The following is a 17,690-nucleotide window of genomic DNA, read 5'->3' as shown; positions in this document are numbered from 1 at the left end:
TTCCTTTTTTGGAACAATGAAGAGATTTGAATAAAATCCCATCCCCGGTTCATGTGAAGAAACTTGTACAATCACTCATAGTTTCCAGAACTGAAAAAACAATTGGGCTTTTTGGGTATTCCTTGAAACAGTGGACCGAAGAAGTAGCATTTGTCTATGTGCTTAAAATACAAGTTGCATATATTCCATCTCTTCCTTCATCACTGGTTTATTTTCCTTATTCTTTCAATATAACTAAGTAACATCCACCATTAAAAAAGAAACTTCTCTCTTTCCAGGCCCCCAACTACTGCTCTATTTCCCTATTTCTCTCATTCATTCTACAACCTCTGATACCACCCTCTTTTGTCCCAAACCCTCCAATCTTATGGTATTTGTGACACAGTCCCCTTGTTCTCCTATCTTTCTAATTGTACATTAAGTGAATACTTTTCTGGCGTGCCCTGGTACTGTTTTCAATCTACACATTGTCCTTAAGTCCTTTAATAAAGTATCATGGGTTTCAGTATCATTTGTATGCTGCTGACATCTATCTCTTTGTACCAGACCATCCCGGTATTCTTGCTAACTCAACACACTAACCCTCTTTCAAATATTTCATCCTAAATGTCTTCTCTCTACATAAAGCTCACAAACCCAGCCAACACACAGGCAGGAACCTGTACCCGCCCATCTGGTGTGACTAATGCATAATGCACCTATATTTACAATGCTGTAGAATCTATTGGTGCTCTACAAATAAATTATAAAAACAATAATGTGACTCTCTAGGATCACTTCACAGCTGCACATTTGCTGAATTTACCTCAAGAGCCATTTTCTGCACAGCGACCTGGTTATAGACTCTTGGACCTTCAGGACAAACAGTTTTCAGTTCATCTTTAGTGAGAGACAAGATCTGTTCTCCTGTGAGCACACCTAGGCTGGTGATTGTTCTATGGAAACAAAGAGAAGCACTGTAAGGTTATTAAATGTTTCATGAATGGTATGTGGCAATGGAGATGTTACTCACACTGGGCTGAATCCCTTTGCCTCTAGCCAGGCCCTCACATCCTCTGCAGAGGAGTTGTATGTGATGTTGACAGCTGGCACATTTTGGCGTGGCACTGTGAATTTCCTCTGGGCAGCTGTGCGACCAATGGTCAGTCTATGAACAAGCTCATCTTGCACTTCCTCCATCTGAGATTTCCTGCCTAAGTTTACAATAAAAAAGGTGAAATACAATAACCGGTGGCACATCTGTCACTTTTACAGTAATTAGCTGAGATACAATAACCGGTGGCGCATCTGTCACTTTTACAGTAATTAGCTGAGATACAATAACCGGTGGCGCATCTGTCACTTTCCAGTTATAAGCTGAGGTACAATTACCGGGGGCGCATCTGTCACTTTTACAGTAATTAGCTGAGATACAATGACCGGGCGCATCTGTCACTTTTACAGTAATAAGCTGAGGTACAATCACCGGGGGCACATCTGTCACTTTACAGATATAATCTGAGGTACAATAAACGGAGGGCACATCTGTTACTTTACAGTAATAATCTGAGGTACAATAACCGAGGTGCACATCTGTCACTTTACAGATATAATCTGAGGTACAATAAACGGAGGGCACATCTGTTACTTTACAGTAATAAGCTGAGGTACAATCACCGGGGGCACATCTGTCACTTTACAGATATAATCTGAGGTACAATAAATGGAGGGCACATCTGTCACTTTACAGTAATAAGCTGAGGTACAATCACCGGGGGCACATCTGTCACTTTACAGATATAATCTGAGGTACAATAAACGGAGGGCACATCTGTTACTTTACAGTAATAAGCTGAGGTACAATCACCGGGGGCACATCTGTCACTTTACAGTAATATGCTGAGGTACAATAACCGGGGGCACATCTGTTACTTTACAGTAATAAGCTGAGGTACAATGACCGGGGGCGCATCTGTCACTTTACAGTAATAAACTGAGGTACAATAACCGAGGTGCACATCTGTGACTTTTACAGTAATAATCTGAGGTACAATAATCGGGGGGCACATCTGTCACTTTACATTAATAAGCTGAGGTACAATAACCGGAGGGCACATCTGTTACTTTACAGTAATAATCTGAGGTACAATAACCGAGGTGCACATCTGTCACTTTACAGTAATAATCTGAGGTACAATAACCGGGGGGCACATCTGTCACTTTACAGTAATAATCTGAGGTACAATAAACGGAGGGCACATCTGTTACTTTACAGTAATAATCTGAGGTACAATAACCGAGGTGCACATCTGTCACTTTACAGTAATAATCTGAGGTACAATAACCGGGGGCACATCTGTCACTTTACAGTAATAATCTGAGGTACAATAACCGGGGGCGCATCTGTCACTTTTACAGTAATTAGCTGAGATACAATGACAGGGCGCATCTGTCACTTTACAGTAATAATCTGAGGTACAATAACCGGGGGCGCATCTGTCACTTTTACAGTAATTAGCTGAGATACAATGACCGGGCGCATCTGTCACTTTACAGTAATAATCTGAGGTACAATAAACGGGGGCGCATCTGTCACTTTTACAGTAATTAGCTGAGATACAATAACCGGGGGCACATCTGTCACTTTACAGTAATAAACTGAGGTACAATGACAGGGTGCATCTGTCACTTTACAGTAATAAACTGAGGTATATTAACCGGGGGCGCATCTGTCACTTTACAATAATAATCTGAGGTACAATGACCAGGGGCGCATCTGTCACTTTACAGTAATAATAAGCTGAGGTACAATGACCGGGGGCGCATCTGTCACTTTACAGTAATAAGCTGAGGTACAATGACCGGGGGCGCATTTGTCACTTTACAGTAATAATCTAAGATACAATGACCAGGGGCACATATGTCACTTTACAGTAATAAGCTGAGGTACAATAACCGGGGGCACATCTGTCACTTTACAGTAATAAGCTGAGGTACAATGACCGGCACATCTGTCACTTTACAGTAATAAGCTGAGATACAATGACCAGGAGCACATCTGTCACTTTACAGTAATAATCTGAGGTACAATGACCGGGGGCACATCTGTCACTTTACAGTAATAAGCTGAGGTACAATGACCGGGGGCACATCTGTCACTTTACAGTAATAAGCTGAGGTACAATAACCGGGGTGCGCATCTGTCACTTTACAGTAATAATCTGAGGTACAATGACTGGGGGTGCCTTTGTCACTTTACAGTAATGATCTGAGGTACAAAAACCGGGAGCAAATCTGTCACTTTACAGTAATGATCTGAGGTACAATGACCGGGGGAGCATCTGTCACTTTACAGTAATGATCTGAGGTACAATAACCGGGAGCGCATCTGTCACTTTACAGTAATAAACTGAGGTACAATAACCGGGGGCACATCTGTCACTTTACAGTAATAAGCTGAGGTACAATGACCGGTAGTGCATCTGTCGCTTTACAGTAATAAGCTGAGGTACAATAACCGGGGGCACATATGTCACTTTACAGTAATAAGCTGGGGTACAATAACCGGGGGCACATCTGTCACTTTCCAGTAATGATCTGAGATACAATAACCTGGGCGCATCTGTCACTTTACAGTAATAAGCTGAGGTACAATAACCGGGGGCACATCTGTCACTTTACAGTAATAAGCTGAGGTACAATAACCGGGGGCACATCTGTCACTTTACAGTAATAATCTGAGGTACAATGACTGGGAGCACATCTGTCACTTTACAGTAATAAGCTGAAATACAATGACCGGGGGTGCATCTGTCGCTTTACAGTAATAAGCTGAGGTACAATAACCGGGGGCACATCTGTCACTTTACAGTAATGATCTGAGATACAATAACCTGGGCGCATCTGTCACTTTACAGTAATAATCTGAGGTACAATAACCGGGGGTGCATCTGTCACTTTACAGTAATAATCTGAGATACAATAACCGGGGGTGCATCTGTCACTTTACAGTAATAAGCTGAGGTACAATAACCGGGGGCACATCTGTCACTTTACAGTAATAAGCTGAGGTACAATAACCGGGGGCACATCTGTCACTTTACAGTAATAAGCTGAGATACAATGACCAGGGGCGCATCTGTCACTTTACAGTAATATGCTGAGGTACAATAACCGGGGGCACATCTGTCACTTTACAGTAATAAGCTGAGGTACAATGACCGGGGGCACATCTGTCACTTTACAGTAATATGCTGAGGTACAATAACCTGGGCACATCTGTCACTTTACAGTAATAAGCTGAGGTACAATGACCGGGGGCACATCTGTCACTTTACAGTAATAAGCTGAGGTACAATGACCTGGGCGCACCTGTCACTTTACAGTAATAAGCAGAGGTACAATGATCGGGGGAGCATCTGTCACTTTACAGTAATAAGCTGAGGTACAATGACTGGGGGTGCATCTGTCACTTTACAGTAATAAGCTGAGGTACAATAACCGGGGGCACATCTGTCACTTTACAGTAATAATCTGAGATACAATGACCGGGGGCACATCTGTCACTTTACAGTAATAATCTGAGATACAATGACTGGGGGCGCATCTGTCACTTTACAGAAATAAGCTGAGGTACAATAACCGGGGGCACATCTGTCACTTTACAGTAATAAGCTGAGGTACAATAACCGGGCGCACATCTGTCACTTTACAGTAATAAGCTGAGGTACAATAACCGGGGGCACATCTGTCACTTTACAGTAATAAGCTGAGGTACAATAACCAGGGGCACATCTGTCACTTTACAGTAATAATCTGAGATACAATGACTGGGGGCGCATCTGTCACTTTACAGAAATAAGCTGAGGTACAATAACCGGGGGCACATCTGTCACTTTACAGTAATAATCTGAGGTACAATTACCGGAGGCACATCTGTCACTTTATGGTAATAATCTGAGGTACAATAACCGGGAGCACATCTGTCACTTTACAGTAATAAACTGAGATACAATGACCTGGGCGCACCTGTCACTTTACGGTAATAAGCTGAGGTACAATAACCGGGGGCGCACCTGTCACTTTACAGTAAAAAGCTGAGGTACAATAACCGGGGGCGCACCTGTCACTTTACAGTAATAAGCTGAGGTACAATGACCGGGTGCACATCTGTCACTTTACAATAATAAACTGAGATACAATAACCTGGGCGCATCTGTCACTTTACAGTAATAAGCTGAGGTACAATAAACGGGGGCACATCTGTCACTTTACAGTAATATGCTGAGGTACAATTACCGGGGGCACATCTGTCACTTTATGGTAATAATCTGAGGTACAATGACCGGGTGCACATCTGTCACTTTACAGTAATAAACTGAGATACAATGACCTGGGCGCACCTGTCACTTTACAGTAATAAGCTGAGGTACAATAACCGGGGGCACATCTGTCACTTTACAGTAATAAACTGAGGTACAATGACCGGGCGCACCTGTCACTTTACAGTAATAAACTGAGGTACAATGACTTGGGCGCATCTGTCACTTTACAGTAATAAGCTGAGGTACAATAACCTGGGCACATCTGTCACTTTACAGTAATAAGCTGAGGTACAATAACCGGGGGCACATCTGTCACTTTACAGTAAAAAGCTGAGGTACAATAACCAGGGGCGCACCTGTCACTTTACAGTAATAAGCTGAGGTACAATGACCGGGTGCACATCTGTCACTTTACAATAATAAACTGAGATACAATAACCTGGGCGCATCTGTCACTTTACAGTAATAAGCTGAGGTACAATAACCGGGGAAGCATCTGTCACTTTACAGTAATAAGCTGAGGTACAATAACCGGGGGAGCATCTGTCACTTTACAGTAATAAGCTGAGGTACAATAACCGGGGGCGCATCTGTCACTTTACAGTAATAAGCTGAGGTACAATAACCGGGGGAGCATCTGTCACTTTACAGTAATAAGTTGAGGTACAATGACCGGGCGCATCTGTCACTTTACAGTAATAAGCTGAGGTACAATAACCGGGTGCACATCTGTCACTTTACAGTAATAAGCAGAGGTACAATGACCGGGGGCACATCTTTCACTTTACAGTAATAATCTGAGGTACAATGACCGGGGGCGCATCTGTCACTTTACAGTAATACGCTGAAATACAATGACTTGGGCGCATCTGTCACTTTACAGCAATAAGCTGAGGTACAATAACCGGGGGCACAGCTGTCACTTTACAGTAATAAGCTGAGGTACAATAACCGGGGGCGCATCTGTCACTTTACAGTAATAAACTGAGGTACAATAACCGGGGGCGCATCTGTCACTTTACAGTAATAAGCTGAGGTGCAATGAATGGGGGCACATCTGTCACTTTACAGTTATAAACTGAGGTACAATAACCGGGAGCGCATCTGTCACTTTACAGTAATAATCTAAGATACAATGACCGGGGGCACATCTGTCACTTTACAGTAATAAGCTGAGATACAATGACCGGGGGCGCATCTGTCACTTTACAGTAATAAGCTGAGGTACAATGACCGGGGGCACATCTGTCACTTTACAGTAATAATCTGACGTACAATGACCGGGTGCGCATCTGTCACTTTACAGTAATAAGCTGAGGTACAATGACCGGGTGCGCATCTGTCACTTTACAGTAATAAGCTGAGGTACAATGACCGGGGGCACATCTGTCACTTTACAGTAATAATCTGAGGAACAATAACCGGGGGAGCATCTGTCACTTTACAGAAATAAGCTGAGGTACAATGACCGGGGGCACATCTGTCACTTTACAGTAATAATCTGAGGAACAATAACCGGGGGGCGCATCTGTCACTTTACAGTAATAATCTGAGGTACAATGACCGGGGGATCATCTGTCACTTTACAGTAATGATCTGAGGTACAAAAACCGGGAGCAGATCTGTCACTTTACAGTAATGATCTGAGGTACATTAACCGGGAGCGCATCTGTCACTTTACAGTAATAAGCTGAGGTACAATAACCTGGGCACATCTGTCACTTTACAGTAATAAGCTGAGGTACAATAACCGGGGGCACATCTGTCACTTTACAGTAATAAGCTGAGGTACAATGACCTGGGCGCACCTGTCACTTTACAGTAATAAGCTGAGGTACAATGACCGGGGGCACATCTGTCACTTTACAGTAATAAGCTGAGGTACAATAACCTGGGCACATCTGTCACTTTACAGTAATAAGCTGAGGTACAATGACCGGGGGCACATCTGTCACTTTACTGTAATAATCTGAGGTACAATAACCTGGGCGCATCTGTCACTTTACAGTAATAAGCTGAGGTACAATGACCGGGGGAGCATCTGTCACTTTACAGTAATACGCTGAGGTACAATGACTGGGGGTGCATCTGTCACTTTACAGTAATAAGCTGAGGTACAATAACCGGGGGCACATCTGTCACTTTACAGTAATAAGCTGAGGTACAATAATCGGGGGCACATCTGTCACTTTACAGTAATAAGCTGAGGTACAATGACCGGGGGCACATCTGTCACTTTACAGTAATAAGCTGAGGTACAATAACCGGGGGCACATCTGTCACTTTACAGTAATAATCTGAGATACAATCACCGGGGGCACATCTGTCACTTTACAGTAATAATCTGAGATACAATGACTGGGGGCGCATCTGTCACTTTACAGAAATAAGCTGAGGTACAATAACCGGGGGCACATCTGTCACTTTACAGTAATATGCTGAGGTACAATAACCGGGGGCACATCTGTCACTTTACAGTAATAAGCTGAGGTACAATAACCGGGGGCACATCTGTCACTTTACAGTAATAAGCTGAGGTACAATAACCGGGGGCACATCTGTCACTTTACAGTAATAAGCTGAGGTACAATAACCAGGGGCACATCTGTCACTTTACAGTAATAATCTGAGATACAATGACTGGGGGCGCATCTGTCACTTTACAGAAATAAGCTGAGGTACAATAACCGGGGGCACATCTGTCACTTTACAGTAATATGCTGAGGTACAATTACCGGGGGCACATCTGTCACTTTATGGTAATAATCTGAGGTACAATAACCGGGAGCACATCTGTCACTTTACAGTAATAAGCTGAGGTACAATGACCGGGTGCACATCTGTCACTTTACAGTAATAAACTGAGATACAATGACCTGGGCGCACCTGTCACTTTACAGTAATAAGCTGAGGTACAATAACCGGGGGCGCACCTGTCACTTTACAGTAAAAAGCTGAGGTACAATAACCGGGGGCGCACCTGTCACTTTACAGTAATAAGCTGAGGTACAATGACCGGGTGCACATCTGTCACTTTACAATAATAAACTGAGATACAATAACCTGGGCACATCTGGCACTTTACAGTAATAAGCTGAGGTACAATAACCGGGGGCACATCTGTCACTTTACAGTAATAAGATGAGGTACAATAACCGGGGGAGCATCTGTCACTTTACAGTAATAAGCTGAGGTACAATAACCGGGGGCGCATCTGTCACTTTACAGTAATAAGCTGAGGTACAATAACCAGGGGAGCATCTGTCACTTTACAGTAATAAGTTGAGGTACAATGACCGGGCGCATCTGTCACTTTACAGTAATAAGCTGAGGTACAATGACCGGGGGCACATCTGTCACTTTACAGTAATAATCTGAGGTACAATGACCGGGGGCGCATCTGTCACTTTACAGTAATAAGCTGAAATACAATGACTTGGGCGCATCTGTCACTTTACAGTAATAAGCTGAGGTACAATGACCGGGGGCACATCTGTCACTTTACAGTAATAAGCTGAGGTACAATGACCGGGGGCGCATCTGTCACTTTACAGTAATAAGCTGAAATACAATGACTTGGGCGCATCTGTCACTTTACAGTAATAAGCTGAGGTACAATGACCGGGGGCACATCTGTCACTTTACAGTAATGATCTGAGGTACAAAAACCGGGAGCAGATCTGTCACTTTATGGTAATAATCTGAGGTACAATGACCTGGGCGCACCTGTCACTTTACAGAAATAAGCTGAGGTACAATAACCGGGGGCACATCTGTCACTTTACAGTAATAAGCTGAGGTACAATGACCGGGGGCACATCTGTCACTTTATGGTAATAATCTGAGGTACAATGACCGGGTGCACATCTGTCACTTTACAATAATAAACTGAGATACAATAACCTGGGCACATCTGTCACTTTACAGTAATAAGCTGAGGTACAATAACCGGGGGTGCATCTGTCACTTTACAGTAATAAGCTGAGGTACAATAACCGGGGGAGCATCTGTCACTTTACAGTAATAAGCTGAGGTACAATAACCGGGCGCATCTGTCACTTTACAGTAATAAGCTGAGGTACAATGACCGGGGGCACATCTGTCACTTTACAGAAATAAGCTGAGGTACAATAACCGGGGGAGCATCTGTCACTTTACAGTAATAAGCTGAGGTACAATAACCGGGCGCATCTGTCACTTTACAGTAATAAGCTGAGGTACAATGACCGGGGGCACATCTGTCACTTTACAGAAATAAGCTGAGGTACAATAACCGGGGGAGCATCTGTCACTTTACAATAATAAACTGAGGTACAATGACCGGGAGCACATCTGTCACTTTACAGTAATAATCTGAGGTACAATAACCGGGTGCACATCTGTCACTTTACAATAATAAACTGAGGTACAATAACCTGGGCGCATCTGTCACTTTACAGTAATAAGCTGAGGTACAATAACCGGGGGAGCATCTGTCACTTTACAGTAATAAGCTGAGGTACAATAACCGGGGGAGCATCTGTCACTTTACAGTAATAAGCTGAGGTACAATAACCGGGGGCGCATCTGTCACTTTACAGTAATAATCTGAGGTACAATGACCGGGGGCGCATCTGTCACTTTACAGTAATAAACTGAGGTAAAATGACCAGGGGAGCATCTGTCACTTTACAGTAATAAGCTGAGGTACAATGACCGGGGGCGCATCTGTCACTTTACAGTAATAAACTGAGGTAAAATGACCGGGGGTGCATCTGTCACTTTACAGTAATAAGCTGAGGAACAATAACCGGGGGCACATCTGTCACTTTACAGTAATAATCTGAGGTACAATAACCGAGGTGCACATCTGTCACTTTACAGTAATAAGCTGAGGTACAATGACCGGGAGCACATCTGTCACTTTACAGTAATAATCTGAGGTACAATAACCGGGGGCGCATCTGTCACTTTACAGTAATAAGCTGAGGTACAATAACCGGGGGCACATCTGTCACTTTACAGTAATAAGCTGAGGTACAATGACCGGGAGCATCTGTCACTTTACAGTAATAAGCTGAGACACAATAACCGGGGGCGCATCTGTCAGTTTACAGTAATAAGCTGAGGTACAATGACCGGGGGGAGCATCTGTCACTTTACAGTAATAATCTGAGGTACAATGACCGGGGGCGCATCTGTCACTTTACAGTAATAAACTGAGGTACAATGACCAGGCACATCTGTCACTATACAGTAATAATCTGAGGTTCAATGCCCGGGGGCGTATTTCTCACTTTACAGTAATAAGCTGAGATACAATGACCGGCACATCTGTCACTTTACAGTAATAAGCTGAAATACAATGACCGGGGCGCATCTGTCACTTTACAGTAATAATCTGAGGTACAATGACCGGGGGCGCATCTGTCACTTTACAGTAATAAGCTGAGGTACAATGACCGGGGGCACATCTGTCACTTTACAGTAATAATCTGAGGTACAATGACCGGGGGAGCATCTGTCACTTTACAGTAATAAGCTGAGGTACAATGACCGGGGGCGCATCTGTCACTTTACAGTAATAAGCTGAGGTACAATGAATGGGAGCACATCTGTCACTTTACAGTAATAATCTGAGGTCTCATAACCGGGGGCGCATCTGTCACTTTACAGTAATAAGCTGAGGTACAATGACCAGGGGCGCATCTGTCACTTTACAGTAATAATCTGAGGTACAATGACCGGGGGCACATCTGTCACTTTACAGTAATAAACTGAGGTACAATGACCGGGGGCACATCTGTCACTTTACAGTAATAATCTGAGGCACAGTGACTGGGGTCGCATCTGTCACTTTACAGTTATAAGCTGAGGTACAATGACCGGGAGCGCATCTGTCACTTTACAGTAATTATCTGAGGTACAATGACTGGGGGCACATCTGTCATTTTACAGTTATAAGCTGAGGTACAATGACCGGGAGCGCATCTGTCACTTTACAGTAATAATCCGAGGTACAATAACCAAGGTGCGCATCTGTCACTTGACAGTAATTATCTGAGGCACAATGATTCAGGGAGCATCTGTCACTTTACAGTAATAAGCTGAGGTACAAGGACCGGGAGCACATCTGTCACTTTACAGTAATTATCTGAGATACAATGACCGGGAGCACATCTGTCACTTTACAGTAATTATCTGAGATACAATGACTGGGGACGCATCTGTCACTTTACAGTAATTATATGAGGCACAATGACTGGAGGCGCATCTGTTACTTTACAGTAATAAGTTTCTCTTAAATAAGTTTTCTTATTAGTTATCATACCTCCTTGTGTGGGTATTGCCCCCCACAGCACAGCAGAGAAATCGGAATTAAGGTAGAAAAAATCCTATTGGCTGATGCAATCAGACAATAGGATTGAGCTTGCATTCTATTGGCTGTTTCAATCAGCCAATAGAATGCAAGCTCAATCCTATTGGCTGATTTGATCAGCCAATATGATTGAACTTCAATCCTATTGGCTGATTGCATCAGCCTATGGGATTTTTTCTACCTTAATTCCGATTGGCTGATAGAATTCTATCAGCCAATCAGAATCTAAGGGACACCATTTTGTATGATGTCACTTAAAGGTACCTTCAATCAGTAAGAAGACTCCGGATGAAGAGGATGCTCCGCGTCTGATGTCTTGAAGATGGACCCACTCCGTGCCAGATGGATGAAGATAGAAGATGCCGTCTGGATGAAGACTTCTGCCCGTCTGGAGGACCACTTCGCCCGGCTTGGATGAAGACTTCTCCCGGCTTCATTGAGGACTTCGGCCCGGATTGGATGAAGACGTCTCCCGGTAAGTCGATCTTCAGGGGGTTAGTGTTAGGTTTTTTAAGGGTGTATTGGGTGGGATTTATTTTTAGGTTAGGGACTTTGGGGGGCAAAAGAGCTAACTGCCCTTTTAAGGGCAATGCTCATCCAAATGCCCTTTTCAGGGCAATGGGGAGCTTAGGTTTTTTTAGATAGTATTTTATTTGGGGGGTTGGTTGTGTGGGTGGTGGGTTTTACTGTTGGGGGGTGTTTGTATTTTTTTTTACAGGTAAAAGAGCTGATTACTTTGGGGCAATGCCCCGCAAAAGGCCCTTTTAAGGGCTATTGGTAGTTTAGTTTAGGCTAGGGTTTTTTTTCATTTTGGGGGGGCTTTTTTTATTTTGATAGGGCTATTAGATTAGGTGTAATTAGTTTAAATATCTGTAATTTGTTTATTATTTTCTGTAATTTTTGTGTTTGTTTGTTTTTTGTACTTTAGCTAATTTAATTTAGGTAATTGTATTTAATTTAGTTAATTTATTTAATTATATTGTAGTGTTAGGTGTTAGTGTAACTTAGGTTAGGTTTTATTTTACAGGTAAATTTGTCTTTATTTTAGCTAGGTAGTTATTAAATAGTTAATAACTATTTAATAACTATTCTATCTAGTTAAAATAAATACAAGCTTGCCTGTAAAATAAAAATAAACCCTAAGCTAGATACAATATAACTATTAGTTATATTGTAGCTAGTTTAGGGTTTATTTTATAGGTAAGTATTTAGTTTTAAATAGGAATAATGTAGTTAATGATAGTAATTTTATTTAGATTTATTTAAATTATATTTAAGTTAGGGGGTGTTAGGTTTAGGGTTAGACTTAGGTTTAGGGGTTAATAACTTCAATTTAGTGGCGGCGACGCTGGGGGCAGCAGATTAGGGGTTAATAAGTGTAGGTAGGTGGCGGCGATGTTGGGGGCGGCAGATTAGGTGTTCATAAGTATAATGTAGGTGGCGTCGATGTCGGGGGCGGCAGATTAGGGGTTAATAAGTGTAAGAATAGGGGTGTTTAGACTCAGGGTTCATGTTAGGGTGTTAGGTGTAAACATAACTTTTATTTCCCCATAGGAATCAATGGGGCTGCGTTAGGGAGCTTTACGCTGCTTTTTTTGCAGGTGTTAGACTTCTTCTCAGCCAGCTTTCCCCGTTGATCCCTATGGGGAAATCTTGCACGAGCAGGTACATCCAGCTCACCGCTGACTTAAGCAGCGCTGGTATAGTGATGTCGTGAACTGTTCGCCGGAGAACAGTTCCCGGCTATCTTAGCTTTTTCACGTTCACCGCGGCGGGCGAACATATGCGATGTTCGATCCGCCCCCTATTCGTCATCATTGAGGAAACTTTGACCCTGTATCTCACAGTCTGCAGACACATTTCAGCCAATCAGCAGCAGACACTCCCTCCCAGACCCTCCCAGCTCCTAGGCAGCAGCCATTTTAGATTCATTACGATCCTGCATTCTTAGTGAGAGGAGGGTTAGTGCTGCTGCTGGTGATTTTATAGGGAAATTGATAGCTAGGCTAGTGTATTCAGTGTCCACTACAGTCCTGAAGGACTCATCTCATCTCTGCTGTAAGGACAGCACCCCAAAAAGCCCTTTTTAGAGCTAGAACATCAGTCGTTTTTTGTGGGGGGGGGTTTTGGTAATTTTATTTGCATTTGCCTGCTTGTCAGCCTGTGTGTGAGGCTCACAGCATATACTGTGATTAATTCTTCTGTGCCACCACTTATATCTGGTTAACATTAGTGTAAATTTAAAAAAAATAAAAAAATGCATCATTTTGCTAGTGTAATCTAATTTCATTTTCCATCAGGCCCACAGCATATACTGTGATTAATTGCTCTGTGCCACCACTTATATCTGGTTAACATTATTCTAAATTTAAAAAAAAAAAACTTTTACATCAGTTTGCTAGTGTAATCTAATTTCATTTTCCAGCAGGCCTGTGTGTCAGGCCCACAGCATATACTGTGCCTAATTGCTCTGTTTTCCACCACTTATATCTGGTGTAACATTAGTGTAAATTTTTTTAAAAAAAACTTTTACATCAGTCTTCTAGTGTTATTTAATTTTAGTTGCCAGGCCAGTGTGCCACTAGTGCCAGCCTGTGTGTCAGGCTCCCAGCATATACTGTGCCTACTTCCATCCTCAGTGCCACCACTCCTATCTGGTGTAACATTAGTGTAAATTTTGTAAAAAAAAAACTTTTACATCAGTCTGCAAGTGTTATTTAATTTTAGTTGCCAGGCCAGCCTGCCACTAGTGCCAGCCTGTGTGTCAGGCTCCCAGCATATACTGTGCCTACTTCTATCCTCAGTGCCACCACTCCTATATGGTGTAACATTAGTGTAACTTTTAAAAAAAAAAACTTTTACATCAGTCTGCTAGTGTTATTTAATTGCAGTTGCCTGCCTGCCTGCCAGCGTGTGTGCCAGGCCTACTTTCCAACTAGTGCCACCAATCATATTTGTTATAACAGTAGTGTAAATATTTTAAATAAAAACTTTTTTGACTGTGAAACATCAGTCTGTTAGTGTAATCTAATTGAAGTTGCCTGCCAGCGTGTGTGCCAGGCCCACTTGCCAAGTTAGTGGCACCACTCATATTTGTTGTAACAGTAGTGTAAATATTTAAAATAAAAACTTTTTTGACTGTGAAACATCAGTCTGCTAGTGCAATTGAATTGCAGTTGCCTGCCTGCCAGCGTGTGTGCCAGGCCCACTTGCCAACTAGTGCCACCAATCATATTTGTTATAACAGTATTGTAAATATTTAAAAAAAACAATTTTTGACTGTGAAACATCAGTCAGCTAGTGTAATTTAATTGAAGTTGCCTGCCTGTCAGCGTGTGTGCCAGGCCCACTTGCCAACTAGTGCCACCAATCATATTTGTTATAACAGTAGTGTAAATATTTTTTAAAAAAACTTTTTTGACTGTGAAACATCAGTCTGCTATTGTAATCTAATTGAAGTTGTCTGCCTGCCAGTGTGTGTGCCAGGCCCACTTGCCAAGTTAGTGGCACCACTCATATTTGTTGTAAGAGTAGTGTAAATATTTAAAAAAAAACTTTTTTGACTGTGAAACATCAGTCAGCTAGTTCAATCTAATTGCAGTTGCCTGCCAGCGTGTTTGCCAGCCCACTTGCCAACTAGTGCCACCACTCATATTTGTTATAACAGTAGTGTAAATATTTAATAAAAAAACTTTTTTGACTGTGAAACATCACATTAAAAGGGCATGTTATATTTCAACAGAACATAGGATTGAACTGGCTCTTCTAGATAAATACAATTTTAATCCCAGCAAAGTGGTTAAATATGTAGTTAAAGCCCCATTCAGAAGCAGGAAGTCTGTCATGTTCAGAAACGGCAACAGATGATTGTCTAGGTCGTGAAACCTACTGATTGTGCAGCCAGAATGCAGGGTCAGAACCTCTGCAACTGGTATACCAGAAAGAATCAGACAGGACTACCTGTTCCAGAAGGAACTACTACTATTGCTTTATTTCACTCAGGAATAGCTTTTACAAACACACCAGTAAGCTTATGGTGACACACACTCCTTAAAATCGTATCTATCAAATGTATATTGCATCTATTGATCTATGTAATTCGTATCTATCAAATGTATATTGCATCTATTGATCTATGTAATTCATATCTATCAAATGTATATTGCATCTATTGATCTATGTAATCTATGTATCTATCAAATGTATATTGCATATTTTGATCTATGTAATTTGTATCTATCAAATGTATATTACATCTTTTGATCTATGAAATTCGTATCTATCAAATGTAAATTGCATCTTTTGATCTATGAAATTCATATCTACCAAATGTATATTGCATCTTTTGATCTATGTAATTGGTGTCTATCAAATGTATATTGCATCTACTGATCTATGTAATCTATGGATCTATCTATCAAATCTATCGATCTCGTGGCCGGACTGTTTTGTGACAGCCACTTGTGTTTCGGCCAAATTTGAAGTAGGAGGACACACCAAGCATCTTCTTCCATCTCCCTGTTCCAAAAATCAAGGCCATATAGACCTCCCCCGATAGGGGGAGTAACAGGTATTAAAATGCTAAGAATAGTACTACTTAGTACTTAACACACCACGGGTCCAAGACCGCATGTCTTATTGTTATACTCTGTCAGGGAAATTATATAACTATCAATCGTATCTATCAAATATATATTGCATCTACTGATCTCTGTAATTCGTATCTATCAAATGTATATTGCATCTATTGATCTATGTAATTCATATCTATCAAATGTATATTGCATCTATTGATGTAATTCGTATCTATCAAATGTATATTGCATCTTTTGATCCATGTAATTCGTATCTATCAAATCAATTATTAATATGCCCATGCATGTAGAGGCAGCGAGGACCAGCTAGATATAAAATATAACTTTTATTAAATACAGGGAGTGCAGAATTATTAGGCAAATGAGTATTTTGACCACATCATCCTCTTTATGCATGTTGTCTTACTCCAAGCTGTATAGGCTCGAAAGCCTACTACCAATTAAGCATATTAGGTGATGTGCATCTCTGTAATGAGAAGGGGTGTGGTCTAATGACATCAACACCCTATATCAGGTGTGCATAATTATTAGGCAACTTCCTTTCCTTTGGCAAAATGGGTCAAAAGAAGGACTTGACAGGCTCAGAAAAGTCAAAAATAGTGAGATATCTTGCAGAGGGATGCAGCACTCTTAAAATTGCAAAGCTTCTGAAGCGTGATCATCAAACAATCAAGCGTTTCATTCAAAATAGTCAACAGGGTCGCAAGAAGCGTGTGGAAAAACCAAGGCGCAAAATAACTGCCCATGAACTGAGAAAAGTCAAGCGTGCAGCTGCCAAGATGCCACTTGCCACCAGTTTGGCCATATTTCAGAGCTGCAACATCACTGGAGTGCCCAAAAGCACAAGGTGTGCAATACTCAGAGACATGGCCAAGGTAAGAAGTGCTGAAAGACGACCACCACTGAACAAGACACACAAGCTGAAACGTCAAGACTGGGCCAAGAAATATCTCAAGACTGATTTTTCTAAGGTTATGGACTGATGAAATGAGAGTGAGTCTTGATGGGCCAGATGGATGGGCCCGTGGCTGGATTGGTAAAGGGCAGAGAGCTCCAGTCCGACTCAGACGCCAGCAAGGTGGAGGTGGAGTACTGGTTTGGGCTGGTATCATCAAAGATGAGCTTGTGGGGCCTTTTCGGGTTGAGGATGGAGTCAAGCTCAACTCCCAGTCCTACTGCCAGTTTCTGGAAGACACCTTCTTCAAGCAGTGGTACAGGAAGAAGTCTGCATCCTTCAAGAAAAACATGATTTTCATGCAGGACAATGCTCCATCACACGCGTCCAAGTACTCCACAGCGTGGCTGGCAAGAAAGGGTATAAAAGAAGAAAATCTAATGACATGGCCTCCTTGTTCACCTGATCTGAACCCAATTGAGAACCTGTGGTCCATCATCAAATGTGAGATTTACAAGGAGGGAAAACAGTACACCTCA

At 42.1% G+C, this 17,690-nt stretch overlaps 1 protein-coding gene across 1 annotated transcript in view; it reads right to left on the bottom strand.

The window, feature by feature from the left end:
• The window catches only part of EPS8 (epidermal growth factor receptor pathway substrate 8), a 782,257-nt gene that overhangs the window by 28,878 nt on the left and 735,689 nt on the right, over nt 1-17,690 (bottom strand). The window contains exons 13-14 of the mRNA XM_053719136.1: nt 1,013-1,193; nt 806-935 (exon numbers count right to left, since the gene is read on the bottom strand). Coding sequence (XP_053575111.1) covers nt 806-935; nt 1,013-1,193 — 311 coding nt within the window. The remainder of the gene's footprint in view (nt 1-805; nt 936-1,012; nt 1,194-17,690) is intronic.

The sequence above is a fragment of the Bombina bombina genome, chromosome 6, assembly GCF_027579735.1.
Source record: "Bombina bombina isolate aBomBom1 chromosome 6, aBomBom1.pri, whole genome shotgun sequence".
Classification (NCBI taxonomy): Eukaryota; Metazoa; Chordata; class Amphibia; order Anura; family Bombinatoridae; genus Bombina; species Bombina bombina.
The sequence above is the reverse complement of the archived record's forward strand: the minus strand, read 5'-3'. Positions and strand labels throughout refer to the sequence as shown.